The 27,568-nt window shown below is 43.4% G+C and overlaps 1 protein-coding gene across 25 annotated transcripts in view; it reads right to left on the minus strand.

Annotated features, from left to right (window-relative positions):
- Positions 1 to 12: 12 nt before the first annotated feature.
- KALRN (kalirin RhoGEF kinase) overlaps positions 13 to 27,568 on the minus strand; it is a 641,465-nt gene continuing 613,909 nt past the window's right edge. For all 25 annotated transcript variants that reach the window (XM_070243654.1, XM_070243649.1, XM_070243655.1 and 22 more), the window contains 9 exons: positions 26,341 to 26,368; positions 25,680 to 25,851; positions 23,897 to 24,018; positions 21,687 to 21,818; positions 19,474 to 19,638; positions 17,704 to 17,782; positions 10,656 to 10,856; positions 7,448 to 7,586; positions 13 to 6,866 (listed from right to left, as the gene is read on the minus strand). In XM_070243654.1, the coding sequence (XP_070099755.1) occupies positions 6,321 to 6,866; positions 7,448 to 7,586; positions 10,656 to 10,856; positions 17,704 to 17,782; positions 19,474 to 19,638; positions 21,687 to 21,818; positions 23,897 to 24,018; positions 25,680 to 25,851; positions 26,341 to 26,368 (1,584 nt within the window). In that variant the 3' untranslated portion in view covers positions 13 to 6,320. The remainder of the gene's footprint in view (positions 6,867 to 7,447; positions 7,587 to 10,655; positions 10,857 to 17,703; positions 17,783 to 19,473; positions 19,639 to 21,686; positions 21,819 to 23,896; positions 24,019 to 25,679; positions 25,852 to 26,340; positions 26,369 to 27,568) is intronic.

Consider the following 27,568-nt stretch of genomic DNA (forward strand, 5'->3'; position numbering starts at 1 on the left):
GACTACCAGAAATATCTTGAGTATAGTATATTTATAGGAATGCATAACTTGTGAGATGTACATTTTGAAGTTGCATCCATAACTCATAACATTTACTGTAGTAATAATAACAAGACAGCAGGTCATCACTTTACAACATTACACATGAATGATTTTGACTTACAAATAAAATATTTACAACTACCTTTACAAAACGACATTGTGTGCATACAAAATGAACAACTGCAGAAAAATTTAAAAATAATAAGACAACCAAAAACCCAGAAGATACACTTAAGGCAGACCAGCAAGACACTGAAATAATTAAGGCTGTGGAATTCTTCTGCACCTTGAAAATATAGAGCTATTTATCAATACTGTGGAGTGATTTTAAATCAATTGTTACAAGCCTGATGGAAGCATGTACTTCTATGTATATGTGTAATGGTCCCTATGGGGAAACCTGTCCATTTATGGATAAGGCCCTTTATCTGAATGGCCAGAGAAGCCCACCCCAAACTCTCAAAATACTTGGTGGGGAAGGGATCGGTCAAAACCAAAAGGTGCCAATGCAGTTTGCAAACCAACTATTAATAATTCAACTATAAAGATATGAATATAAAGACTTCAGGTAAACAGAATAACTAAAATAATGGCCCCATTATGTTTCAGGCTTTGTTTTTGGCTTTGTGGACTTCAAAAGGGAACAAATAATTCCCAGATGAGTGAAACTAACTCTGCCCATCAGCCCTAATGGTTTTGAATGTCCCTAAATGGTTTTCCAATAGAAAAACTGACCCACCTGGGCTGTCTTCACATGGATAGATTTCTGCATATGAGCAATAACATATACATACGTATTATACACTATATACATGTACAGATGTACATATATCCATATTTTCCAACAGTTTGCACTTTGATCACTACTGTTATCTGACTACGATCTCATTCTGAAGACTCCAGTTTTTCAGTCTTCACATTTGTCCTAACTACTAGTTTTACTCACCTTCCCCGTAGAGTAGGCTGAAGTTTGGCAGAAACAGAAGTAAAAAGCACCAGGGTCAAAAAAATCAAACACAGAGATGACAGATATGGCTTCAGTTAGTAAGAGAAGATGCATGTTTTGTTCATTTCAGATTCATAACCACAGTCTTTGAGATCGTGGTAACAGTCTCCATAATACTCCAGGATGTGGTACGTTTCTTGATAGAAGTCAGGCATTGGTGGAACTCATGTTAGCTGTTCCTGGGCTGGCAAATTAGCTTGCTTCAATTAAGCCTCAGGAGTTGGGACTCCAAGAATTATTTGCCCTTTTCCCCCACCACCTTCCCTTTTCTCAGCTGTCCTCACTATCTGAAATAACAGTTATCTGAAGAAACAGTTAATCTTGATCATTTGAATAAAACCAAACCTGACCCCATTTTAGAATCTCCCAGCAAACAGGCTGACAGGAAAGCACAATAGCCTATGAGTATGAATTTCAGGCTTTCTATTAAATGTCCCTTAAAGATGAAAATTTGTCTTAAAGTAATTGCTTTTTCCTCTCCTCTAACTTCTCCATATACTGAAAATGAGGAAGAAATGCCTTTCATAGAAAATATGGCCTGTGATATTTCTGTGTTATATGTCTGTATAGATTTCTCACATGAATAATATTTTCTATTAAAAACCTCTAGTGCTGTGGACAAATTTCAGCCCTTTTTAACCCTCTAGAATTAATGAAACAACTCAGAGCCTTGTAGATTTTAGAAAAGAAATATTAACATGGTAGCTTCGCTTGTCTTAGTGGAGTATGTGTAAACCTTATCTTTGCTAACACCACCCCAGCTTTAATCATTCATTTCCAAATGCACCCTAAAGCTTAAATAGTTAAGAAAAACCATAATGTAAATAAGTCAAATACTGTGTTTGCCCAACTCAGACTTCATAGCCATGCTACCCAGGAGAGAAAGGAATAAGGCCCACATTTCTCAAAACTGAACAAGGAAGTGGTGAGTCTGCACTTTTGCCCTATTCCAGAAACCCCTTGTGTTTGAAATAGCTCCACCTCTAGCAAATGCATGGGACAAAGCTTTACTTAATACACGGAAATAACCATTAGATAGTTTAAAACATGTTTTCTCCCTCGTCTTCTCACAAATCTAAATGTCCATGCTCTTCCACCATAGGCAAGAAAAAAGGTAATGACTAAGTCACAGGCACTAAATCATAGAGACGATAGGACAGCAAATATGCAACTCCTGAAACACCTAATTATCTAAAAAAAGGATCCAAGATTTTCCCTCCAAAAACCAACAGTTCAATTTTTTACCTGTGCATTTAATTTGCCTCTTATAATAGAGGCCTGTGAGACTCTAAAGAAATGAGTTGTGATATCAGAAAATATTTTATTCTCACTTCTGCCCTCCCAGTGAGGAGAGTGGCTGTTTGGGTTTTTCTCTGTCAATTTTTCCAAAGCATAAAGCTTGAGAAGGGAGAATGGCAGTTGCTTTGGGGGCATCTTACTCTTTGCGTCTGCCGTAAGATACACTGGAGAAAACAGTTTATTAATATAAGCTGCATCAGCTCTCCTACCCTTTTTCTGTAGACAAGCTTTTAAATGATTGAAATTACAGGCTAAGACCAAATAACATCTAGACAAAGAGCAGCTAGTACTTCCAATTAAAATCAGTTTAAAGAATTTAATCCCGTGAGTTTACAAATAGTATCTAAAGACATGAATATTGAAAACCTGGAATGTTCAAAGTCACCATCAATAAAATTCTTCGCACTGGCAGTGTGTAGCACTTTAAAAGAATCAAAGTGTTTTCTAGACATCCCAACAAAGGTGTTTTTCCAACATTCCTATGAGATTAATGTCCTCCCCTCCTTCTCCACAACTCCCATTTTAACAATGGGGACATTTGGGGCAGAAAAAACACTTTCTGTAAGAAAGGACGAATCAGGAATAGCTGAGGTTGAAACTCAAGAATTCCTAGGCTCCCCCATATTCAGATGTTTTCACTTAAAAGATAGTTTAAAATAAAGAGAAAATGCTGCACTATCAGTTAATCTAAATACAATGAACTTCTTTATCTCCCATCCTCCCCTCTAAAAGGCACTACTATTTATAAAGCCTTTGTGAACCACAAAGCGGTGAATCCAGCTTTTCCTCTGCTTCCTCCACTCTCCCAAGAGTGTGTGTAGCCGTGAGAGACCCGAAGGACACCTCCACCGTGACAATTTTGTTCTTAAAGTTTTTCCCACATTCAGCTGTAAGTGGCTACAAATCTATTTAATTTGAAACAAATGTAAAAGATGCAGTAAGTCATTATACCTTTTCAAAATTATTATGGGTTGTCCCTGATCTTTTCCTCCTGTCTGCATCCCACCCTTACAAGACAAAACCCAAAACACCTCCAAACCCCATTCAATGACTATGAGCCACCCAAGAAAAATGTGACTTTAACCAATATTTATTTTTCCCATTTCAACTGGAAGCTTACTCTCACTAATTCCTAGTTAAGTTTTGATTTCAAGAACTACCATAATTATAGTAGAAATGGACCATTTTCTTTTCTCTCCTCTCTTCTTTACCACAAAGTAATCAATCTCTCCGCCAAAACGGGTATATGAAAGTGGGTCCTACTCCTTCGGGCCTCACCACAGTTGCCCACAGAGCAACTCAAGTACATTTCCCAGCCCTGTCTTCTGGGATTCCTTGTTATTTCCAACTTGCTATGGAGAATTCTTGAACCAGGACAGCTATCTCATCCCTGTTGGGAGGGACCAGGAGCTTTGCAGACAGGGGACCACCTGTTAGTTTTCTCCAGTTATCAAACTATATGAAATATACACCCTTTCTCTTGGGGCCTTTATTAAATTCATTCTATTCTAATGATTGTACTTTGGCTCCAATTAACAAAATCATACTGCTTTTCATTTCTACGTCACTCCTTTCCTGTCTCCTCACTTCCCCAACATGTGTATTGGGGGAATTCCACACTACTTCACATCTGGACCATCTCAACTCTGATAGAAAAGCTGATATCAAAGCTTGGGCTCTAACATTCTGTCCAACACCCTCCCCACAACAAGATTTCATTAATGCTCTCCTGTGCAACCTGTGCCCCATTGCCCTAGGCCCCATCCTTCTCAAGCAGAAGCTCAGCATGTCTCCTAGATGGTCATAAAAACTCAACATGATTCAGCAGGGGGCTCTGTTCTCCACAATGGATGGAACAGAACTTGCCACGCGTGCTTTATGGATATTTGGAATCCTCAGCACCTGCAATCTATCCTATGACAAGCCCTATGGACCAGGCTTTCTTCTTTTATGCTGTATGTCATAATGAAGACATGTTTACTAAAAGAGTTTTTAGTATATATGTTTTAAATTTTGAAATATTGTATCATATAGTATTTGTATATACACATGGGTTTCAATGATCAATATGGAGGGCTAGTCAAGAGAGAGCTCTGAGAAAGGGAGCCTTGATGACCCAGGAACAGATACAGTTGGAGTCATTTTCCATCTATTTGGTTAATCCTGAAATATGAAGTGCTATCTAGTCTTATTGCTTGTCCTTTCTACTAGTTTATTAATCTATAATCTTGGATGGGATGAGGTGGAGGGTGGATGAGGAAGTTGACTTTGAAACCAATGGAAAAGAATGATGAGAATATTCAATTCACATTTCCACTGTGGGAATAAGCGTTCTTATATTTTAAAGTTCAGGCTTAGTTTCCACCATTCTTTTTCATTTAGATATGTTTGTAGTTCCATTAATCCTTCATAAACTCTCTGATTGCACCTCTGTGCTGCGTGATTTTAATCTTCTCAATCCTATTATAGGAGAGAAGCAATGCCCTTAAACCTGATTCGGACAAACACTTGAGTTATATTTTCAAAATATGATTTGTATAACAGCAATTTTCAAATTCTAGAAAACAAAGGGTGGATCATCCACAAAAATAAAAAGAAGACAAAAAGAAAAAAAAAACAAGACAGAAAGAAAAACCATGAAATGCCCAGGTTTAATTTTTTTTCCCACCAGCAGAAGAAAGGGCAGTTCGTAATCATCTTGCACGGAGAATATACACCAGACAGCAGCGTTGGCCTCTAAGTGCAATCAGTCTTTTCAGTCCAGGGAAATGTCGGCGGCTGAGTGCTGATAGGTATTGCAATCGCAGCTAAAACTCAAGGTGCTGTCAGGATGATACATCAGATTCTATTCCATGGCTTCAAAAAGGACTGGGGACCAGGCCTTTAAAGGGCCTATATGGCTGCCTCCTTTTGGTAAGTATCCCTTAGCTTCCATAAGGGGGTAGAAACAAAGCAGGCCAACTTTCTGAGGACTGCACCCCACAGCTGTAGGAGACACCAGAAAGTGTTGTGACGTTGTTCGTAGGAACTATAGGAAAGGTTTTGATTTGCCCTTTTGTATGAACCTGTTAGATTCATAACCTGTTTCAAACCAAGTGTAGACATAAAAATAGCCCCACAACTCTTACTGTGTTTGGACTGATTTCCTGGCAGGCTTTCCTGCCAGATGAACTCTGAGCTGCCAATGAATTTGGGGGTAGCATTTCATATACAGAACCTATGTTGTCAAATGCCTGTGGCCAAGAGAAAAATCTTCTCGTTCACAGATTGCAAAAGGGTAACATTGCTTTCTCTGAATGCACAGGTTCTGGTAAAAGATTTCTATACAAGATTTATAAAATGCTCTAAAAAACTTGTCATCTAATTGTGCTTAGTCAAAACAATGTAATGCTTCGGTAAATAAACTACTGTCTTAACTGGAGCACTCAAAGTTACTTACGATTGATTTCATATATATCTCTATATTATAAAACTCTGAAACCTGAATGGGATATATTTTACTGTATTTGTATCCTATTAAGAAACTATATCTAAGTAATCTAAACCAGAAGAGTTGACATACATGACATCTCTATTAAATACAAGTTTTTGATTAAAATTTCAACAAAGGCAGAAACCTTTTATACTCATTACAGTGAGCTTAAGTTTTGCCCAGGAAACCACTCATTTTGGAATGCCCAATTAACGTTTTATAACAGCGAATATTCTTGTTATCCTTGCCCCTTTTTTAATACTTTCAGTGACTCTTTGCATCTTTCTGTCTTCTGAATGGCCTTCTGGAAAGCCCCTGGCTTTAGGGTGATTTTACTCCTGCTCAGACCCTGAATAACCACTGACGAGGTTGAAGAGGTACATCTCTCAATCCAGAGAACCACATGGAGCGAAATAATTAACCAAGTTATTTACAGACACATTCAGTCTTGCTTTGGTTCACACTGCACTTCCATGTGAAACCTCAAGGGCCAGGAGATGGCTACGTCCCTTGGTTTACCCGGTTGACAATGTAGCTCTTGACATTGGGAATAGGTCGCACGTCGTTCTGATGCTTGCGGCGTTCTATGAAGCACGCCAGGCGGGAGGTATCCAGGGGGATCTTGGAGTAGCTGCCATTGTGGGGCTGCAGCCATGGATGCTGCAGGCAGGTGGCCGCCGTGGGCCGCCTTCGAAAGTCTTCCTGTAAGATCACGTTGATGAAATCTCTGGCGGCATTGCTCACGCCACAGAAGTATTCATGGGGGAAGCTGAAGTCCACCCTGCACACGTTGATACACGTTTCCTCTTTGCTCTCATCCAAGAAGGGGGAGACCCCACTCAGCATGACATATGTCAGAACCCCGATGCTCCAGATATCTGTGCCCAGGGACACAGGGATGCCTTGGATCACTTCTGGGGCAGCAAACTCGGGGTTCCCCAACAGGTGGTGGATGTGGAAGTGACCTGAGATCTGGACAGCATCCTCCAAGTCGATGAGCTTCACTCGAGGCACTGGAATCCGTAGGTCAATGAGCAGGTTTTCAGGCTGCGGAGATCCAGGGAGGCAGGGAGAAGAGAAGGCAAGTTCAGATCTCTGTTTTCACCACCAGGAGGACTCCACTGGTTCTAGGCCACTTTGCTATTCTTTGATAAAGCCTATGGTGTGTGGGACATTCCCTATGCAAAGTGCATAGCAGGCTTCAAAGAAACTAAGCTCTAAGTGTGGGTGGTACTTCAGAGAAGTTGTTTGACATTGAAAATCATCTTTTCTTAACTACTCCTTACTCCTGCATTGAATCAAGAATAAATTATTCATTTTGGACAATAGGAGCTTCTTTTTGAGCACCGTGAAAAAGAAGGTGACATTTATTGGCTTCCTTCGATAAAGTTAGACGAAGTCGTTAAAGCTTCCCTACCTTCTCCACTCACATGTCATTGTGACTCTGCTGTGTTCTCATTAATTCACAAACAACACAATTAAACCGTGTAACAACCTAGTTTCTGTGGAGTATTCATAAGGAGTCTCCTCTAAGTAAATAAAATACATGGGAATTTCCATCCCTCAAGGGTAACGACTGGCAGGTGGGACTTAACCATTTCCCTGCGAGGGTTGCTATTTCTTCTTACCTTTATGTCCAAATGTGCAACCCTGCAGTTGTGAAGGTACTGCAGAGCCTCCATGATGTCCCGGATGTAGAAAGCTACTTTTTCTTCCATCAGCTCATCATGATTCATAAGGTAGTCTAAGAGCCGGCCATCGTCCATCCTGAAAGTAGGGAGGAAGAGGCAAAGGAAAACGTTTGTAAAGAAACAGAAAACTAATGCATATATAGAGCTGTAGGATCACTAAGACCTATCCCATCCCCTATGATAAGTGAAGATCAATGTTGCACACATGCATATTTTAGTTAGAGCCCAAAGTTAGAATAACGCTCAGAACTTCAACCAATCAATCAGTCAATCAATAAATAACAAAGGCCATATGCTTCAGGGAAGAAATTTGTGTGAACTTAAGACACATTCTGTTTTGTTAGCTTTTAAAATTGCTCACAAGGAAAAGGGTCTGACACCCTTTTAAGGGGTTAGATTGCAAAATAGAGAAAGTCTTCACAGAGAGAGAGAGATCTTGGCAATATTCTAATGAACCAGAACCTGGTGGCTGCGAGCAACCCCACATAGGTTTTGCAAATTGCTTTTATTTGTGAATTTTTAATTGGGGAAAATGGAAAGTAGGCAAAGTTTGTCCCTGGCATTCCTGACCCCTTTTGAATCCTCTGCCTTTTGCGCAACTTTCCAATCTTAAAAACTGTGAGTGAAAACAGTGTATGAGGAGCCAGCCAGATACAGACTTGAATCCTGGTTCTGCCACTTACAGGCTGGGGGCTTGGAGCAAGTCATTCAAACTCTCTGTGTTTTAGTTTCTTCATCTTTAAAATGAGAATAATAACAACAATCATAACACCTTCATTATGAGGATTGTGCAAGGATCAAGTGAGACAATGAGTACTGAGGCATAAATGGTAGCAATAGGAAGTGCTCTATAAATGACAACTATTTTCAGGTACCCTGTGCCCTCTTTAGCAAGGAGTGACCACACGTCAGGCAGTTATTCTCTAAGGAACATTGAGCTGTGAGAGGCACATCCCCAGGAAATGCCCAGGCAGAGGAGCTTGAGCCAAAGTGAGTAAACACTTTCTAGCACAGCTGAAACCCGCTGGACAAGTTTCCATTCTCTTCTCCAGCTTTTTCCTTCCCACTGGTCTCTTCTCCTGCTTTCCTTGACAGGAGCAAAGGCTAGGACCAGCGAAGACCTCCTTTGCCCTCTGACCCTCCAGGGTGGGGTGGGAGTGGTGAGCGTGGCATGGAGTAGGACTGGGCTCGGTAGATGCATCCCCTGGTCTCCTGGGAGTGCTTCAGGGAGAACATCACAGGAGCACTGCTCTGAGACCAGAACATCTTAGCCACCAAGTTCACTCTTACAGTTCATGGATAATGCAGATGCCCAGGCCCCACCCTACACTAGGGGAGCAGAACCTCAGTTGCCTGGTAGTAAAAGCCCTATCAGCGATTTGGATGGCTGCCCAAGGGGGACCCACAGTCATGGCAAAACCAAGATTGAGCACCGGCTTCAGCTCAGGCACTGCCTCTCCACAAATCTTCCCTGAACCTCGAGTCCAGCCAAGAACCTTCCCATCTTCTCACAGCAGCCCTCTCCCGCGTATGCACTTACCATGCTAGACTGAACTCACTCCTTTATCTACTGGTCTTCCTCATGAGGCTTACAACTCCTCCAGGGCGAGAACTCTATCTTTCCATCTTTGTTCTTCCCACCCTGGCCAAGGTCTACACAGTGGCTGGTGTACAGTGACTGCTCAGTAACTGTTTGATAAGCTAATCCAATCCAGTATTCATCTAATTTAATCCTTGCAACATCTTGAGAAGCAGAAATAATTCTTCAGACTTCCCAGGTGAGTACGCTGAGGCCCAGGAAGCTAACTACACTGCCCAAGTCTCAGAGCTGGGATCAGAGCCTAGGTTCCTCCTTCCAAGCCCGGCTCCTTCCCATTGCACTGTGGCAGTCTGGTAGTCAACACCTTCCCTTGGGATGGTAATCAGCAATCTGATGGGGCAAAGGTTCTGGGTCTGCTGTACCACCAAGGTACGCAAGTGACAATATCTCTTCTTGGAACTGAAGTATAACATGTTGTCACTTGCAGACAAAGATAGTTCACAGTCAAACAGACTATTGCTTTTGAGTTAGGAAGCTCCCAACAAACAGGTTAGGCTCTGAAAGGCTGTTTACAAGAGTATTTGTTAAATCCAGAGTGACAATCTACCAGCTACTACACAGCTATATAAAGTTAAGCATCACAAAAGAATTACAAATATTACCAGTGTTGGTTTTGTCTCCTCTTGTTTCTTTTCAATCAATTACAAAATGTAGCCAAAAATATTTGTGTTTTGGTTTTCTTTCTTTCATCATAAATAAATTTATAAGTTACTGCTTCACAGGGCCCTATACAGACACCTCAACTAACAAGCACACAAGAGCAAGACAGCATGACAGTTGAAAAGCTGTAAATGGAGGTCTTCTCTCCCAAACATCAGTTCATCCAGAGCCATATAAGGCATTGGTGTTCGGTGCAAATGTCTGTCTGCTCTTCAGGTTCAGGGCCCCATCAGCACCGATTGATAACATTTCTGTGAAGGCTCAGTACTTTGGAAAAGACTCTGTTCTCTTTGGCCTCTGCAAGATCTCTCTGAACCACAGAGAATGATCTTGGCTTTGGAAGTAGTAGGGAGAATGTGACTTTATTGCTGAAGTCTGGGGTCAAGTATGTGGCCCTAGGTATATGGTTGCCCGAGTCCCTAGATAATCTGGAATGAGTGCAATGTTCTGAAGGTAAGGTTCCACCCTAGGAGGCATTTATTGGGTGGTAGACTGGGGACGCTATGGCAGTGGGTTGATGCACAAACTGCTCTCTTTCATTTCAGCTCTCCTGTGACAATAACCCCACTGTCAATAAGCTTTCCCTAAACTCCTGCCCAGTCCAAGAGACCATAATAGAAAGAAAAGGAAAGTTGGAGTGAGAAAGACGTGGGTTCAAGTCTCAGCTTCTCCATTTCCTAGTTTTAAGGAGGTAGTTTTAGTGATCTCCCTTATTTTTTGATTTTCTAATCTATAAAATGAGAATAACATTTTTGAACAATGGAGGAGAGAGTGCATGTGACATACAACACCTCGTAAACTATAAGACACTGTGTCCATCAGTTGTGGACAATAAGTAATCCAAACAGCTGGGGACCACCTTGGAGAGATGACCCCTGGACTCACAGTTCCAAAATCAGGATGTAGGATGTGGGGGACTCGTAGGTATCATGCAGAGTGATGTACTGGGGGTGCTGCAGGTGCTGGAGCAGGGCAGCCTCGTGGGCAGCCTGCTCTTTTTTCTTCATCTTTTTGCTGACGAATTTCACGGCGACGTCTTTGCGGGTAGCTTTGTGAATGCACTTCTTTACTATGGAGAAACGGCCTCTGGAAAACAAAAGGGAGACAGTGTTTTGCCAAGGTTTTCGACAATGAGGTACCATTTTATTCAAGGATGTGAAAAGGTTTATCAGAAGTGGTCAGACAGCAACACTTTACTAGGAATCCTGCTCTCCCGTATTTGCAATTATAATGTTGTCATTCAGAAAAACCATTTTTCCTTCCTTACCATTTTAGGGATTTTTGAGATGTGAAAAACTAACACATAACATTTTTTCGTCAATATATTTCTCTGTCTTTTTGAACATCAACCACAGGTTTAGTTTTCTTTTCTAAACAGAGCATATTTCTATAAAATGCAACAATAACAACAGTAACAATGTAAAAGAAGGTGGAATTCTGCTCTATGATAATTTCAAAAACATTTTTCAGAGGCAATTTTTCATTTTACTTTGTATTTATTATCTTTTTATTACGAAAAATTTCTAATATATACAAAAGTAGAGAGACTAGTATATTAGATTTCCTAGGCACCCAGTGGCCTGCTTCAATAATTATCAACATTTTGCCAACCTTATTTCATCTATTCCTTTCCTGCCACATGCCTTTCTTTTTTTCTCGAGTATTTTAAGCAAAATCCAGTTATCATGTTATTTCACTGATAAATACTTCAGTTTGCATCTCTAATTGCCAAGGACATTTTAAAATATAGAACTACCATGCTGTTTTCACATCTAACAAAAGTAACCACATCTAAAAGAGACAGAATGGTTCCCAGACCCGGCCATAGTCCTGTGGAAGGAAGTTAAGAGAGTGAAATAGAAGGAGAACTGGTCAGCAAGGAAGCAGAGAAAGAGAGGGTCAAAGAGGTGACAAGGCAGGGCCATCCAAGGCCCATCCATGAGGTGCACTAGACCATGAGCACAGGAACAAATGGTCTGAAGAGCAGTCCATCCTCTGGCAGAAATGGATGCATCAGACACCATGGCCACCACTAAGATTGTCCAACCGACTCCTGGACCTACCTCCACGCTCACAAGGCAACTTTCTAATAATAATACTTTTTTTCCACTATAGATTTTCCCAAAAGAAGAGAATGTGTTAATCAAGAAAAGTATTAGACAAATATTAATTGAATGCCTTTTATATACCAGACATCATTCTTGGTATAGTGAACAAGTCCTTGGTCAAACCGGCAGTTCTGTTTTAAATTATCATCATAAATTGCCATTCTGGTTTTTGATAGCACTCTCTTGTGAGTTCGGTTATCATAAGTGACCCCTTCCTGAAGACTATGGATGCATGAGAACATCTGAGTGCTGAGGATAGATCTCCTGAACTTAGTGGCCATGTCTAGGTACTGCTAACTTAATTTTTTTTCTTAATTTTGTGTTTCTCAAAGTTATGCATCCTATGGTTTAAAAAGTCAATTAGTTCTAGTAAGGTTTGTTGTCAAAAACAATAGTACAGTCGTGCGCCACATAACAACGTTTCAGTCAACAACAGATCACATATACGACAGTGGTCCCATAAGATTAGAACCATGTGGGCTGGGTGTGTAGCAGGCTGTACCACCTGGGTTTGTGTAAGTGCACTCCATGATGTTCGCACAATGACGGAATCCCCTAATCACCCATTTCTCAGAACATATTCCATTGTTAAGCAACGCATGACTATCCCATCCTTCCAGCCACTCCGATTTTTCCTCCCCTCAAGGCAGTTTAACATATTTTAGGTGACTATTTAGGTATTTACTTCTATGTCTCTAAATGTAGTATGTTTTATGTGGCTACTTCTTGAGTTTTAGTTTTTGTTATTATCTGTTGCCATCCCACTCTGGAAGATGGGATTTTAGTCTCTTTCCTCCCTCTGTCTCCACCACATAACCACCTTTCCCATCCCCCATTCTCCCAACATAATTATACTAAAATCCATATTCAGTGTTTACATTATTGCAATTATATCAGTGCTATTCACAGTTGAACCTTTAGTAAACTAGGAATATTGTTCCTTTTTGTGGTAGAATTTGTTCTTCATTTCTGACAAGCGTGTCCCAGGCGGGCTTAGTAGCATAGTGGTTAAGTTTGCATGCTCTGCTTTGGCGGCTTGGGGTTTGTGAGTTCGAATCCTGGGTGTGGACCTGCACAACACTCATTGAGCTGTGTTGTGATGGTGTCCCACATGCAGGGTAGAGGAGGACTGGCACAGATGTTAGCTCAAGGACAATCTTCCTCAAGCAAAAACAGGAGGATTGGCACAGATATTGGCTTAGGGCCAATCTTCCTCACCAAAACAAAAGAGTGTCCTTTATGAGCATCACTCAAAGATTAGTCTGCGTCTAGGAAGGTACTGCAGGCTGACTGAGCAGTGGTTTATGTCCTAGTTCAGTTCTCAAAGTCGTGCTATGCTTGTTTGTGTGTTCTAAATAGACACAGCTTGAAAGTGGCCCAGGATTTGTGTTGTTTTGTACACAGAATTAGGGCCTCCCTTTCTTCAGCTCTCCCCTCACTGAGATTTCCCCCACATTCTTTGGTTCCCTTGGGCTTATTTTGTGGTTCCTTGGCCAGAAAGATGGGCTTCCCTCAGTTTCAGCCTCCTGCACCGTCATGCAGTTCTGCATGAATGGCCTTGGGGTAAAGCCGTGACAGAAAGAAGAGAGAAAAAAACAGGAAATTCCTGCTCTCTTCTGCTCCGAGGGACCCCCTTTCCCTGTCGTTTGGCCAGAAGGATGGGTTCTTCTTGGAGTTTTTGCTGTCTGTACATGCTACAGTTCCCTGATTTCACCCACTCCTGGGTCAAAGCTGGGAGAAGAGGAGAAAACGAACAAACAGAAAGCTCACTGCCACTGTCTCGTCTTTCTTCAAGTTTGGACTTCCCTCCCCAGTCTCTGCTATTTACTTCTCAGAATCCTCAGGAAGTTGCTTTTTGTATTTTGTCCTGGGATTCTGCTTGTAATCCATGGGAGAGAGAGGCTACCGTGGCCTTACCCCATCGTGGCCAGCACCTGCATTTGGCTCGTTTTACAAGCTGGGGCCTAAGAAGCTCTTTGGGAGCTCAGTGTGGGGCAGCCTGTCAGCTTGACCTTCACTGTGGGGTGATCTGACTGAACTGTTGAGCTGGGAAAGCTCCAAACTCAGCATCTTTAAGTCTGTCCTCTTGGGCTCGTCAGCTTCCCTGAGAAAGATCCTCTTCCTTTCTGCCTGGAGGCGAAGCCCTCACTGTCCACTCCGGAGGCCGGTGGATAAGAGAGCTGGGTGCTTGATATCTAGCACTTGTTATTATCATACTGACCCAGTTTGGAGTACGGGTCCACTGCTCTCAGCGGCACTGGCGTCCCCAAGGACAGAAACACTCTGTTCTACCCTTTCCAGAAATTAGACCTCCAGCCTTTTCCTGGACAGGGAAGGACGATCATCCTGCTGTCTGGACAGGGAAGGAGGATCATCCTGCTGTCTGAAGCCGGCAGACCTGAAGCCACAACTTCTTCTCTCACAGAGTTCGGCCAATCCTTCCAACGTCAGCATCCTCTTTGCACCTATTGCCAGAGGAACTTGGTGCTGCCCTTACCTGAGCCTTTGGAGAATCCTGCTGCAAAAGCGATCCTGGCTCTGCCTGGACACCACCACTGACTTGGATTGAGTTTGTGCAGGCCTCCTAGGTCGTTTGTCACTCTTTCACCTCTTTTTCTGCTTTTCCTACTTGATTGCTGTTGTCTATTCTTCCAATGTCCTTAGGTTTATGTGCCTACTTTAAAAAAATTCCTTTTCTGTAGATTGAGTGTGGCGTCAGGAGGGAGTGAGAATAGATGGATGTCTTCACCCATCATCCTTACCTGGAGGCCTGGTCCTGCTACCTTGCTGGATCCTGCACAGGTAAGCAGTCAGCATTCCCAGGGGACGGCTCCCTGACTTCTTTACCCCGCAATGGTGCCTGTCTAGTTTATTTCTGGCTAAATATGCTATGCTCATGTGGTCTTTGCTTCTATCATGGGCTACAGGAGTGAAGATATTTTTTTGGTACCATGGTTTTTATAATATGTAATTACTAGAGAGCGAGTCTTACCAAGATAGTCACATAGGCCTAGAATTCTAGGTTTAGGTGTGCTGGAGAAAGTTGACTCACTTCTGTGACCCTGGCTCAGATATCTTTCATGTGTCTCATCTAAGCATCTATGTGTTTTATTTCCATTCTGTTACCCTACAGCATTTTTAAAGGATTTTCTGAAAACATGAGGCCTCTTCTTAGGAGACAGGAAAAGCTTCAGGTTGTTGGAGGCGAGATTTTACTTTATTTATTTATTTTTTTGCTGAGGAAGATTCGCCCTGAGCTGACATTTATGCCAATCTTCCTCTATTTTATATGTTGGTCACCGTGATAGCATGGCTGCCAACAAGTGGTGCAGGTCCACACCGAGGAACTGAACCCAGGCTGCCAAAGTGAATGTGCCGAACTTCACCCCTAGGCCCCAGGGCCAGTCCCTTCAGATGAGATTTTAAAAAAACCATTGATTGCTTTGAACAGATCAGAATACTGATTTCCCCCCTGAGAAATATCGAAACGTCCATCTCTTCTAGGTGAAACATCCCTTAGCCTATGGCTATCAATAGCAAAAGCAGGTGTTGGGGAGTGATTAACAGGTGTCTGGGTGATGGAACCAGTCTCATTTAGAACCAGGTGGGGATCTGATTTGCTCATTATTGGAATCGTATCTAGCTTCACAAATTTTAATATAATGGAGCAAACTAGATTTCAATGACTAGGGCTATTTTTGACAAAAATTACTGTGATGAGAAACAACACATGCTAGTCAAAGAAGCTCAGGCCCAGAGTCAGGTGGCCCAGGAGTTGAATCCAGGCTACACTTACTAGTTGTGGGACCTCGAGAAAGTTATGTAACCCCCCTGAGCTTGAGTTTCCTTTACTGGAAATCTGCTTAAACACTACCTCACAGTGCTGTAGGGATCAGATTAAATAACTTTTGTGTAATATCTGCATAGTATCCGTAACACTATAGATACTTAATAAGCATCATCATGATTATCACTGCATAAATTTCCATTGGCCTTTTTTTTTCTCTTTGGCTAGACAAAGAAGAGAGGAAAAGAGAGCTAAAGTTTGTGGTTTTTGCTGAGGAAGATTGGCCCTGAGCTAACATCTGTGCCCATATTCCTCTATTTTACAAGTGGGACACCTGCAGCAGCATGCCTTGATAAGTGGTGCGTGCATCCACGCCCAGGATCCAAACCTGTGAACCCTGGGCTGCCAAAGGGGAGCACGCAAACTTAACCGCTGTACCACTCAGCCAGCCCCTAAAGTTGGTTTTTGATGAAAGGTTCTGTAATGAAAGGCAGTGAATTACATTTCGACTCTGCCTAAGAAACAGGAATAAGGAACATTTTGGCTTTCTTCAGAGCCTCTGTCACAATTACTCCACTTAGGAAATTTATGCTTCATTGAGAGACATCAATCAGAGATGGAGAGGATGCTAATAGCCCATTGTGAGTGGCTGTTCTTTAATGTATAGGTCCAGGGTGGGTGGGTGGCTTGTAAGATCTACCGGCGTTCTCTATTTATCCAAAGAGCTTGAAGTCAGCAATCCCAAAAGTCCTGTGCACCCCAATGTTTATTGCAGCACTGTTTACAATAGCCAAGACGTGGAAGCAACCTAAGTGTCCAGCAACAGACGAATGGATAAAGAAGATGTGGTACATATATACAATGGAATACTACTCAGCTGCAAAACAGAACAAAATCATTCCATTTGCAATAACATGGATGGACCTTGAGAGAATTATGTTAAGTGAAATAAGCCAGCGAGAGAAAGATAATCTGTGTATGACTCCACTCATATGAGGAATTTAAAACTATGGACCAAGAACAGTTTAGTGGATACCAGGGGAAAGGTGGGGTGGGGGGTGGGCACAAAGGGTGAAGTGGTGCACCTACAACATGACTGACAAACATTAATGTACAACTGAAATTTCACAAGATTGTAACCTATCAATAACTCAATAAAAAAAAAAAAAAAGAAAAAGATCTACCTGCGTTCTCTTGCCTGGACCACCTGGAGACCCTTGATGCACGGGCATCGACCCCCTCTGTTCCCTTCCATCAACTATTTTGTGGGACAGGTGACAGATATTTTTCATTATTCTGTTAAAAGTCATATTTTTATCCTTTGTATTTTTGAGGACATACTTTTCTAACCAAAATACTGAAAAAAAAGAGAGAGAGGGAGGTGTGTGCATGTGTGTGTGAAGGGGGATATTGGACTAGAAATATCCATAAAACAATGTGCTTGACATATGGACATATATGAGACCTGGACCCAACAACTGGTGATTACATATTCATCTCAGGAACACATGGAACGTTTTATGAAAAATGACCATGCCCTACTCATAAAGCGAGTCCTAACAAAAATCAAGGAATCAGCATCATATGGACCAAGTTCTCCAACCACAGTGCAATTGAGGTAGAAATCAGTAACAAGAAGATAATTTCTTAAAATCTCGGACATTTGGAAATTTTAAAATATTTCTATTACAACTGGTTCAGAGAAAAAAACTCATAGTTGAAAGAAAAATATTTAGAAGTAAATGATCATGAAAATGCCACATATAAGAACTCAGGAGATGTAGCTAAAATTGTACTTTGAAGAAAAGGTTGAGCCTTAGATTCTTATATCAGAAAAGAAGAAAGTCTGAGAGTTGATGAGTGAAGCCTCCAACTTAAGAAGTTGGATAAAGAACAATAGAAAATATACATAAATATTCTAGCTGTTCCTTACTATGGAGAGAATGCACCTAGTAAAGGGACAACAACAAAAGCAAGCCATTATTCTGAGGGGATGTTAAGTGTTCACGAAGGAAGGAAGAGAAAATGGGGTCATTACCTTCCAATTTCATTCAGCTCAGTATAAGCTGAATCGAAATTTTCCTTCCAAGAAATGGTGGCCCCATCGGCAGCAGCGTCTTCACGATATTGAGGATGTCATGTAAGAAAGAAAGAAAAGGTTAACAGCAAAGCTCCAGCATCGCCCCAAAGCAATTCTCATGACTAAATATGGAGCCTAACTCGGTGGGAAAATGCCACGATTCTCTGAAATGTTATTTTTAAAAATTTCATCCACGGGGAAACTGACGTGACGGAGTCAGACTCCCTGCCCCACCTACGTAAACAAAGGGAAAACTCAGGACAGTCCGGAAAGTAACTTCCGGGTATTTTAAAATAGACATTTGGTAGAAAAAATTAAAAGTGAGAGAGAAAAACACTTGGAAGCCTCAAAAAGACACTGGAATCGGGGCTGGAGGGAGGAGGCAGCAGAGAGGATGGGGCAGAGTTCCAAGACCAAGGAGAAAAGGAAAGGATGTGCTCCAAACATTCTAAAAACTGCTCTTTCTCACCCACTGTGCTCAGGCATTAGTGAGCTCATCGGGACTACTGAATGATTCAGCTTGACCCAAAATAGATGCCTGGCTAGAGTCTTTGGCAGTGTCACCTGGTGTGGCATGTTAATTCTCTGCAATGATTTACACATACGCACACAAGCATGTACACCAATATCTGTTTATGTTGTCTGAATTTAGTTCATGCTCCAGAGGAGAGGAAGGGCTCTTCTGATGCTGATCACCTCAGCTGCCCAGAGCACAAGCAGCTGAGGCTCAAGGTGCCTGATCCATCCTGAGCTCTGAGGAAGCAGAGACCCAGGGCCAAGTTTCCCAGTGAGTCACAGGCCCACAGGAGCAAAGCCATCAGGAGGGAGCTGAGCCAGGCAGGGGTGGAGACGGGGCTGGGGAGCATTTCCGGATTGACTCGGGGGACAGCTGTAGCCTGAGGCCCTAGACGGTTTCTGAAGCTCCTCTGGAGACTCTGGGGTTCCTTTAACCCTGAGGGACAAAGGTTCATTGCCTTTTAAGTCCAGTGACCCCCTCTCACCGCCCATCACACGCAGTCCACTCCCAGGCACTGCCGAAAACCTCACGACTTGGGGATATCTTCAGGCTCACAGGTGTCCTCCTGCCCCCCTGGGACCAAGGTGGCTTGGTGAGATAGTGAAGAGGGGGCAAAATAAGAACCACCTTTGTCAAATACTCCTGTGTAGCTGCTTATCTGTGTATCTTAGTTAATTATTCAACACATCTACATAAAAATGTTTAATGTTAAGAAAAGACATTCTGGGAGGGCTCGGGGTGGGGAAACCATCAAATATTCATTTTGATTCAAATCCTTCATCCACTGCTTTCCTCTCCCCACTTTAAATTGGTGAATGGGGCTGTTCCTCCTGTACACTAATGCCTGGGAGCGATTCCCAGGGAAGGGCAGGCTTGCTGTTCCTGTCTCAGAAGAGGGGCAGAGAGCATCCATTGACTCATGCCTTCTGCCTGCCCCTGTCAGCTCCTGGAGACACACATGGGTGCCTGGGAACCCGGCAGACATGGGTGGCAGATCTAACTTTTGCTCCAAGACACCTGAAATGATCCTTTATGGAAACACTCTTCATCGGGCCTCTGAAATGTTACTTGACTGAAGCCGCAGAGCAAATCCAGGTCAACTCTTGCACGGTGGCCTGACATCCCAACGAGCGGCCAGTGCCAGAGAGTGTGTGACAGCGGGCCTGGTGCCCTGCTTCCCCCCTGGGGTCTTGGGCACGGCTGGCACTCACCATACTCCGGAAGTCGCACAAACTCCGAGGGCTCGCTGGGGAGGCTGATCCCCCACGGGTTACTGGCACTGACTCTGAACTGGTAAGGACTCCCGGGACTGAGGTCTTCAATGACGAGGTAAGTGTCCAAGGTTGAGGCTACCGACTGCTGCCAGGCCTGGGAACCTGTGCACGGTTTCCGAGAGAGGGAAGGAGAAAGAGCCAGAGGGACATTGTTTCAAAGACCTTCAGCGAACAAAGAAAGGAAAATCCACACTTCCCATTAAAGGGAGTGTTGTGGTCACTGCGTCGGCCTCTGAAAGCCAGTCCGCCAACCGTGGCAGGTTCGGGTTCAGTTTCCTAAACGACTGAACATGTCATGAGGGAGGTGGGAGCAGACGGCCTACAGATTCCGTTCATTTCCACAGGTGCACGTGTGAGTGAAAAGACACACATCACACAGTTCACACAGGAACATGTGCAAATTTTAATAAGGCCAGAAAACTACTAGAAGTTAAAAATAAAATGAGAGAAAATACACACTCTGAAATGAAAACAAGGTCGAAATGATCATGTATGAGCACTACATACATGGAAAACCCTGCAGAAGGCGTCTCCACCTGCTTCTCTCATTAACTTTCTCACTTCAACCCACAGAACCCCGAGGAGGTCAGGCCCACGAATCTCACTTGACAGATGAAGAAACCGAGGCTCAGAAAGATTAAACAACTTTCCCAAGAGAACTGCGTTCGTAAGATGAACCAGGAACTGAGTAACGTTGAGGTAAATCCGAACTTGGTGAAATGTGTCTCTCAGCTCAGATTTAAGACTGTCGTGCTGAGTTGGGAGACACAGGAGTGACAGCTTGAGAAAGATGCAGAAATAAAGTGCTTTATAAGTTCATGGGGCCTGTTTCATAGAAGAACGAAAAGTTAAAATAATAAGAGTAGGGGCCGGCCCCATGGCCGAGTGGTTAAGTTCGCGCACTCCTCTTCGGCAGCCCAGGGTTTCATCGGTTCGGATCCTAAGCCCAGACATGGCACCACTCATCAGGCCATGCTGAGGCAGCATCCCACATGCCACAACTAGAAGGACCCACAACTGAAAATATACAACTATGTACCAGGGGGCTTTGGGGAGAAAAAGGAAAATAAAATCTTTAAACAAAATAGTACGAGTAATGGAAAGTCAAGTAGAACGAATGATTTTGGTGCCGGGTGCCAGCAGCTGCCTTCAGTCCAGTTGTGTGATTCATTGTGTGGTTCAGAGACTGTTGTTAACAACTGGAGCCGCCTGGCAGCTTCCGGTTTTACCTAATTCTTCTTGATTCTAGGTGTCAGGCTCAGGTGTTTCTAGCTGCTGAAGAACTGTGTGCACTCTTAGCAAGCAAACCCAACAAATGTTAAAATGGAACAATTCAAAGAAGGCATAATCCATATGTACATACATACATATATATCTCATGATCTCTAGATTTTACCCTGGGGGGAGGGTGGTGGTAAAGCTCTGCTCATGCTGCCCTAGTTATTACTCTGGCAGAAAGGTCACAAATTAGCAAACCAGAGACCTGGGTTCTAGAGTCAGCTCCGCCTCTTCTAACTCCAGCCTCGTGTTCCTTTTGTTTTTATGAATTTTGTTTGTTTGTTGTTTTGGGGGGTTTTTTTGAGGAAGATTAGCCCTGAGCTAACATCTGCTAATCCTCCTCTTTTTGCTGAGGAAGACTGGCCCTGAGCTAACATCCGTGCCCATCTTCCTCCACTTTATATGCATGATGCCTGACACAGCATGGCTTGCCAAGTGCTGCCATGTCTGCACCTGGGATCTGAACCAGTGAACCCTGGGCCAGCGAAGTGGAACGTGCAAACTAAACCATTGCGCCACCAGGCTGGCCCCCATAGCCTCGTGTTCCTTGACTTTCTCTAAGCCTTCGCCTCATCACTTGTACAACGTGCCTGACTGTCCCTGTCTGGGTGAGTGGGCTTGTTAAGTAGGGGAGTGCATGGGAAGGCATTTGGAAACCAGCCACGGGGCATCATCATTTTGGTGAAAATGGCTGCCCCGTGTTTGAGATCAGAAGGCAGCTGTGGTATGGCCCTGAAGGCTTGGTGCTGAGTTGGAAGATGCAAGAAGGAGCAGCTGATGAAAGGCACAGAGGCCAATAGTTTTATGACTCTGAAGGACGCCCTCACGAGGAAGAGAAGGCAGAAAGGGAAGAGCTGGTGGAGACGGCCCACCTTCCTCTCTGTACTCCACGGTGTAGCCAGAAATGGTGCAGTTTCCCGTGCTGGAGGGGGGCAGCCAGCGGAGAATCACGGACGTGCAGCTTCTCTCCTGGGCGATGGGGCGGTTAGGGGCCGCTGGAACACCTGCAGGGGAAGAAATTAGGGTCAACTGCTATTTCTGCAGAACTTGGCATTTTACACCAAGGTCCTATGTCTCCCAGGAAATGTTACCTAAGCTGTGTCTCAATGTTTCCCTATGACCTTCTCCACCCAGTGACATACATCCCTCCAGGCCTGAGGGAGACTTGGGAGACACACCTTGCTGTCAGAAGTTCTTCCTTGGGCTAAATACTGCATGCAGGAGATAAAACTTGGTCAGGGAATGACTCCAAAATATACTACAAAGCCATAGTGATCAAAACAGCATGGTACTGGTACAAAAACAGGCACACAGATCATGGGAACAGAACTGAAAGCCTAGAAACAAAACCACACATCTACGGACAGCTAATCTTTGACAAAGGTGCCAAGAACATACAACAGAGAAAGGATAGTCTCTTCAATAAATGGTGTTGGGAAAACTGGACAGCCACATGCAAAAGAATGAAGGTAGACCATTATTCACACCATACACAAACATAAACTTTAAATGGATCAAAGACTTGAAGGTAAGACCTGAAACCATAAAACTCCTGAAATATACGTAGTATACTCTTTGACATTGAACAAAAAAGGATCTTTTTGAATATCATGTCTTCTCAGACAAGGGAAACAAAAAAAAAACTAAACAAGTGGGAGTTCATCAGACTAAAGAGCTTCTGCAAGGCAAAAGAAACCAGAATCAAAACAAAGAGACAACCCACCAACTGGGAGAAAACGTTTGCAAATCACATATCTGACAAGTGGTTAATCCCCATGATACATAAGGAACTCACGCAGCTGAACAATAAAAAAACAAACAACCTGAACAAAAAATGGGCAGAGGATATGAACAGACATTTTTCTGAAGAAGATATACAGATGGCCAATAAACACATGAAAAGATGTTTACCATCACTAATCATCAGGGAAATGCAAATCAAAACTACACTAGGATACCACCTTATGCCTGTTAAAATGGCTGTAATCACTGACTAAAAATAAGAAATGTTGGAGAGGGTGTGGAGAGAAGGGCACCCTCATCCACTCCTGGTGGGAATGCAAACTGGTGCAGCGACTGTGGAAAACAGTATGGAGATTCCTCAAAAAACTAAAAATAGAACTACTACATGACCTGGCTATCCCACTGCTGGGTATCTACCCAAACAACTTGAAATCAACAATCCAAAGTAACATATGTACCCCTGTGTTCGTTGCAGCACTATTCACGATAGCCAAGACATGGAAGGAACGCAAGTGCCCATTGACTGATGACTGGATAAAGAAGATGTGGTGTATATATACAATGGGATACTACTCAGCCAGAAAAAAGACAAATTTATCCCATTTGCAACAACATGGATGGACCTGGAGGGAATTATGCTAAGTGAAATAAGCCAGTCTGAGAAAGACAAAAACCAGATGATTTCACTCATATGCGGAATATAAACAAACACATGGACAAGGAAACAGTTCAGTGGTTACCAGGGGGCGTGGGGTGGGGTGGTGGGCACAAGGAGTGAAGGGGAGCTCTCATGTGGTGACAGTCAAGAAATGATGTACAACTGAAATCTCACATTGATGTTAATTCTTATGAACGCAATTAAAATTTAAAAAATTAAAAAATAAAAACTTGGTCAGGGAACCACGCAAGAGGTGTACGGTAGGGCACGGACAGCTCTTAGCAAAGATTTTTTCTCTTCCTATTTGTTAGAACTTTCTTTTGGAATTTTCACAATGGACCTTTCCTTCCCCAGGTCTCATGGAGCTCTTGTCATGTCTACTTAAAACGTCAGACTAACACAAATTACAGAGACACAAAGCAGAATGGTGGTTGCCAGCGGGTGGGGGTGGGGAGGGAGGAATGGGGAGTTGTTCAGTGGAGAGAGTTTCAGTTTTGCAAGATGAGAAGAGCTCTGGAGATGGGCTGCGGTGGTGGTTGCACAACAATGTGAACGTCCTTAACACTACTGAACCGGATGCCCCAAAATGGTTAAGATGATAAGTTTTATGCTGTGTGTATTTTGATACAATTAAAAAATAAATATTAAAAAACAGATAAATGTTTGAGTAACAGACTGTACCTTGCACTTTGACTGTGGCAGACGTCGATGTGGTGCCGTGGTCATTTGTTGCTATGCAGGTATAGATCCCGCTGTCTTGGGGCATCAGATTGCAGATCTTCAGAGAGATTTCCCCAGAATCACTAGGGACATGAAAAGGATGTCTTTCACACTCCAGTAGTGAGACGATTGACGGGAAAAGGTTGGCACATGGTGTGCTGAGGTGGAGGCCTGAGGTCCAAGGTGTAGTCCCAGGTCTGTGACCTTCCCACACACCTTGGGTGCTGACCTTGCCTCTGTATCCCCAATTCCTTACAGAGGAAAGAGATTCTTGCACGCGCATCTCCCATGTTTGTTGTAAATGAGGGATAGTGAAGGAGTCAAGTGAGAAGAATTAGAACATGGTTTGAAATAGATAATGTCCTAGACAAGTCTTGGTCCACAACAGTACTAATGTTATTGCCCCCAGCAACTTCGTCCTAAAGTATTTTCGGTCTCACAGATGGATAATGAATGGGATAAGAAAACCAAAAGACTAGAGAATGAAAGCATTCAAGTATTTCAAATTCTACGTGTAGGACCCTCAGAATAATTAAGTGAATTAAGTAAAGGGCAAATTTCTCCACTAAATGACCACTTTCCCAGTAGTCCCAGTCTGGGTTCCAGGACATCACAAGGGAAGAACTGCTCTGAAAGGGGTCAACGCAGAAGTCACAGCCCCGCTCCCTCCCCACCGGTTGTGACATATCCTGGTGATCTTCATGAGCCTCACCAAGCTCTGACTCTCACCCTCAGCTCCGTGGGTCCACTGATATTTTAGGACCTGGCAAGGGAGTCTCTGCTGGGAATATGATTTTGCATGCAGACAAATTAAGTTAATGGATGAGAGTTGTTCCTAGGTGTTTCTTCCATAAATGCTTCTTAAGCATGTAGGGCTTGTTATTGCGTGTCCACTGTGAGCAGCATACACAATAAAGTTCCCAATTAGTAGCAATGAAAATTAACAGAATGGTTGGGAGGCAGTCAACTAAGTTTTATTACACTGCCTTCTTGTGGACAAGCCTGCTTGTGGCTGGATTTTCCGTTTTCTATTGTACGTTTTGGAGTGAGTCATTCTTTTTTTCTAAGAAAACTGTTCTTAGCTTAACGGAGGAATCAAATATGTCACTGTTCCACAGGATCCTGGGGGCACAAAGAACACTGGGATGTCTAGATGTGAGGAACACCTTCCTCCAGGTCTGGATTCTTCACCACTTCCCCCAACAAAGAGATTCCCTTGGGGATGCTTAGGGAAAGATCATTAAATAGGGTGAATGTAAGGAGTTACTGTCCAAGCTGTTCAAAAGTATGGTTCAGGCTTGACCTGAGATTTATGTTTATGTTTTCATTTGTGCAATTTGGGTCCAGAATGCAGTTGTTCCAAACTGTTCTGGTTGGTTCCAGGAATGTCTACTTGATGCTGAGCAACATGTGAATATGTGCTGGCCACAACCCAGATGTCCATCAGGCTGAGCAGCAGGTTGTGGTGAGTGTTGAGGCTTTGCCTCAAGCTCACAACCCTGAGTGCACTGTCGTGTGAGTGCACTATCGTGAGAGTACCCTAACGTGAGCCACCCATCGTTTTTGATGGAATCACTCTCCTAATCAAGGCCAAGTGTTGGCATCAGATTAGGCTCCAGGCAGCTCTTCTCTTGGAGATACTAGGTAACCAGAACAGAGGCTGCGTCCCAGACTTAGCCTCTGGGTGCCGCACGAAGCTGAAGGGGGAGGGGCGGGGTCACGGGGGGTGGGGCGTTCAGCTTACCAGGAGGAGACAGTATATGTGGCTGAGCTGTTGTCAGTGTCAAGGATGTTCTGGTCTGGACCCTTCCAGGTGATGGTGGGCTTCGGCCGTCCACAGACTTTGCACTGCAGTGTCACTGTGTCCCCAAGCAAGCAGGTCACATCCACTAAGGGCACAAGGAATTCTGGGGCCACTGTGGTCAAATCAACATAAATTCGCCTCATTGAGAACAAGCTTAGACGAAAACAGGCATTTTATGACACAACACTCTCATTCCCCAACCACGTTGTGTAATGATTCCAATAACCTTCCGCTTAACAGTGTTGTCATCTGTGTCCCATGAAAAAGCATTTTAAAAGTAATAAATGTTTATTGTAGAAAAATCAGGAAATATAGATACACAAAGAGAAGAAAAAGCTCCATGATGTCATGATCCAGAAGTAACTACTGTGAACATTCTAGAATATATATCCTTTCAGGCTTTATGTAAACACTCTTTTTCTTACAAAAACTCGGATCCCATTTTAGATATTGCAAGTTGTGGTCTCTTTCACTATCCAGTTGATCATAAACACCTCTCCTTGTCCGTCGGTACAGAACTCCGGCATCTCCCTCAGGGCTGGATCTGCCATAAGTTATTTAACCGAACCCTTGCTCTCAATTTGACCATTTTTAAACTCACCTTCTTGGATGAAATTTGGATTTAAGATCTGAAAAACACAAAGAAACAGAAAATTGCTTAAATCTTAAACTACTGAAAGAGAACAGGAGACCTTTACCCTATTGAGTAAAAAGAAAGTGCAATATAGGGAGCTGAAGCCAGGAGCCCAGCCTCTGGGCGTTTGTGACCTGATCACTCTCGCAGTAACAAGATAGGGCACCTGGCTTACTTTCCTGTCTCCTCTGGCTGTTCACACCCCTCTGGGTGGCCCGGGGCCCCAGGCAGGTCTATGTGACTGTGAGTTCTGCTGGCGGCAGCTGGCCTTTCTGTCTTCCATCGCCTCAGCTGCTCTCCCTCCCCGCCATGTGTGTGAAACCCCATTCTCCACACACCCCCATTCAATATGCAGTCAAGCAACGGGAGGGCAGCTGAGTCTTCCCAGCATCATGAATTTTCACAAAGAAGATGCAACTCCTCTCAAAGTGGAAGGACAATGGACATAAACGAGCCCAGTGGTTTCCTTCCAAATGGAGCCTCTGTCTCCCCAAGCGGAGAATCTACTCTTTAAGCAGCTAAATGCAAAGCTTGTCTGGTTGAAGGGCAAAGAGAGAAGTCCTGCCCGTCCATCCTGTCCCCAGCACGGCCTCCTGTAGCCCAGGCCTCTGTAGGGCAACTTGCAAACCACTGACTAATGGTTCTAGTGCTCTGGCTGCTTAGGTGAGGCAACGGAGACTTAGGCCAAGTGACTAGTGTGGTCACATGGCTGGTTGGTGGAGGCACTGCTGGAGCTCTTGGCACATCCTGCACTGACACCTTGTGACACCGTGGATCTTCACAGAAGGGAAAGCCTTCCAGCCGACTAGCCATGCTGGAGTTACCCCTTCTTGAGAGGTGGTCACCTTGATCTCCCCCCATCTTTTGTATGACCTCTACTCATTAAGTCTGGGTCCCAAAGCCTGGCGGGGTGAACAAAACAGGGGCTTCTGAATCAGCGAGGCTGGGCTCACCTCTTTTGTTTGATGTGATTTTATGTTGTTTAAAATTTCTTAGCATCCATTTCCTCCACTCTAAAATGGAAGATAAATAACACCTAGTGCAAAGTGTTATTACAAAGATTAAATGAAATCATGTACGTCAAGTGCTTAGCACAATGCTTGGCAAATAACAAGTCTTCGATGACTAAATAAAGATTATCTAATTCTAATCATCCTTCTGCTAAGCTGCCTCTTGTTGCAGTGGATTATCTCTA

The sequence above is a fragment of the Equus caballus genome, chromosome 19 (assembly GCF_041296265.1).
Source record: "Equus caballus isolate H_3958 breed thoroughbred chromosome 19, TB-T2T, whole genome shotgun sequence".
NCBI classification, from domain to species: Eukaryota; Metazoa; Chordata; class Mammalia; order Perissodactyla; family Equidae; genus Equus; species Equus caballus.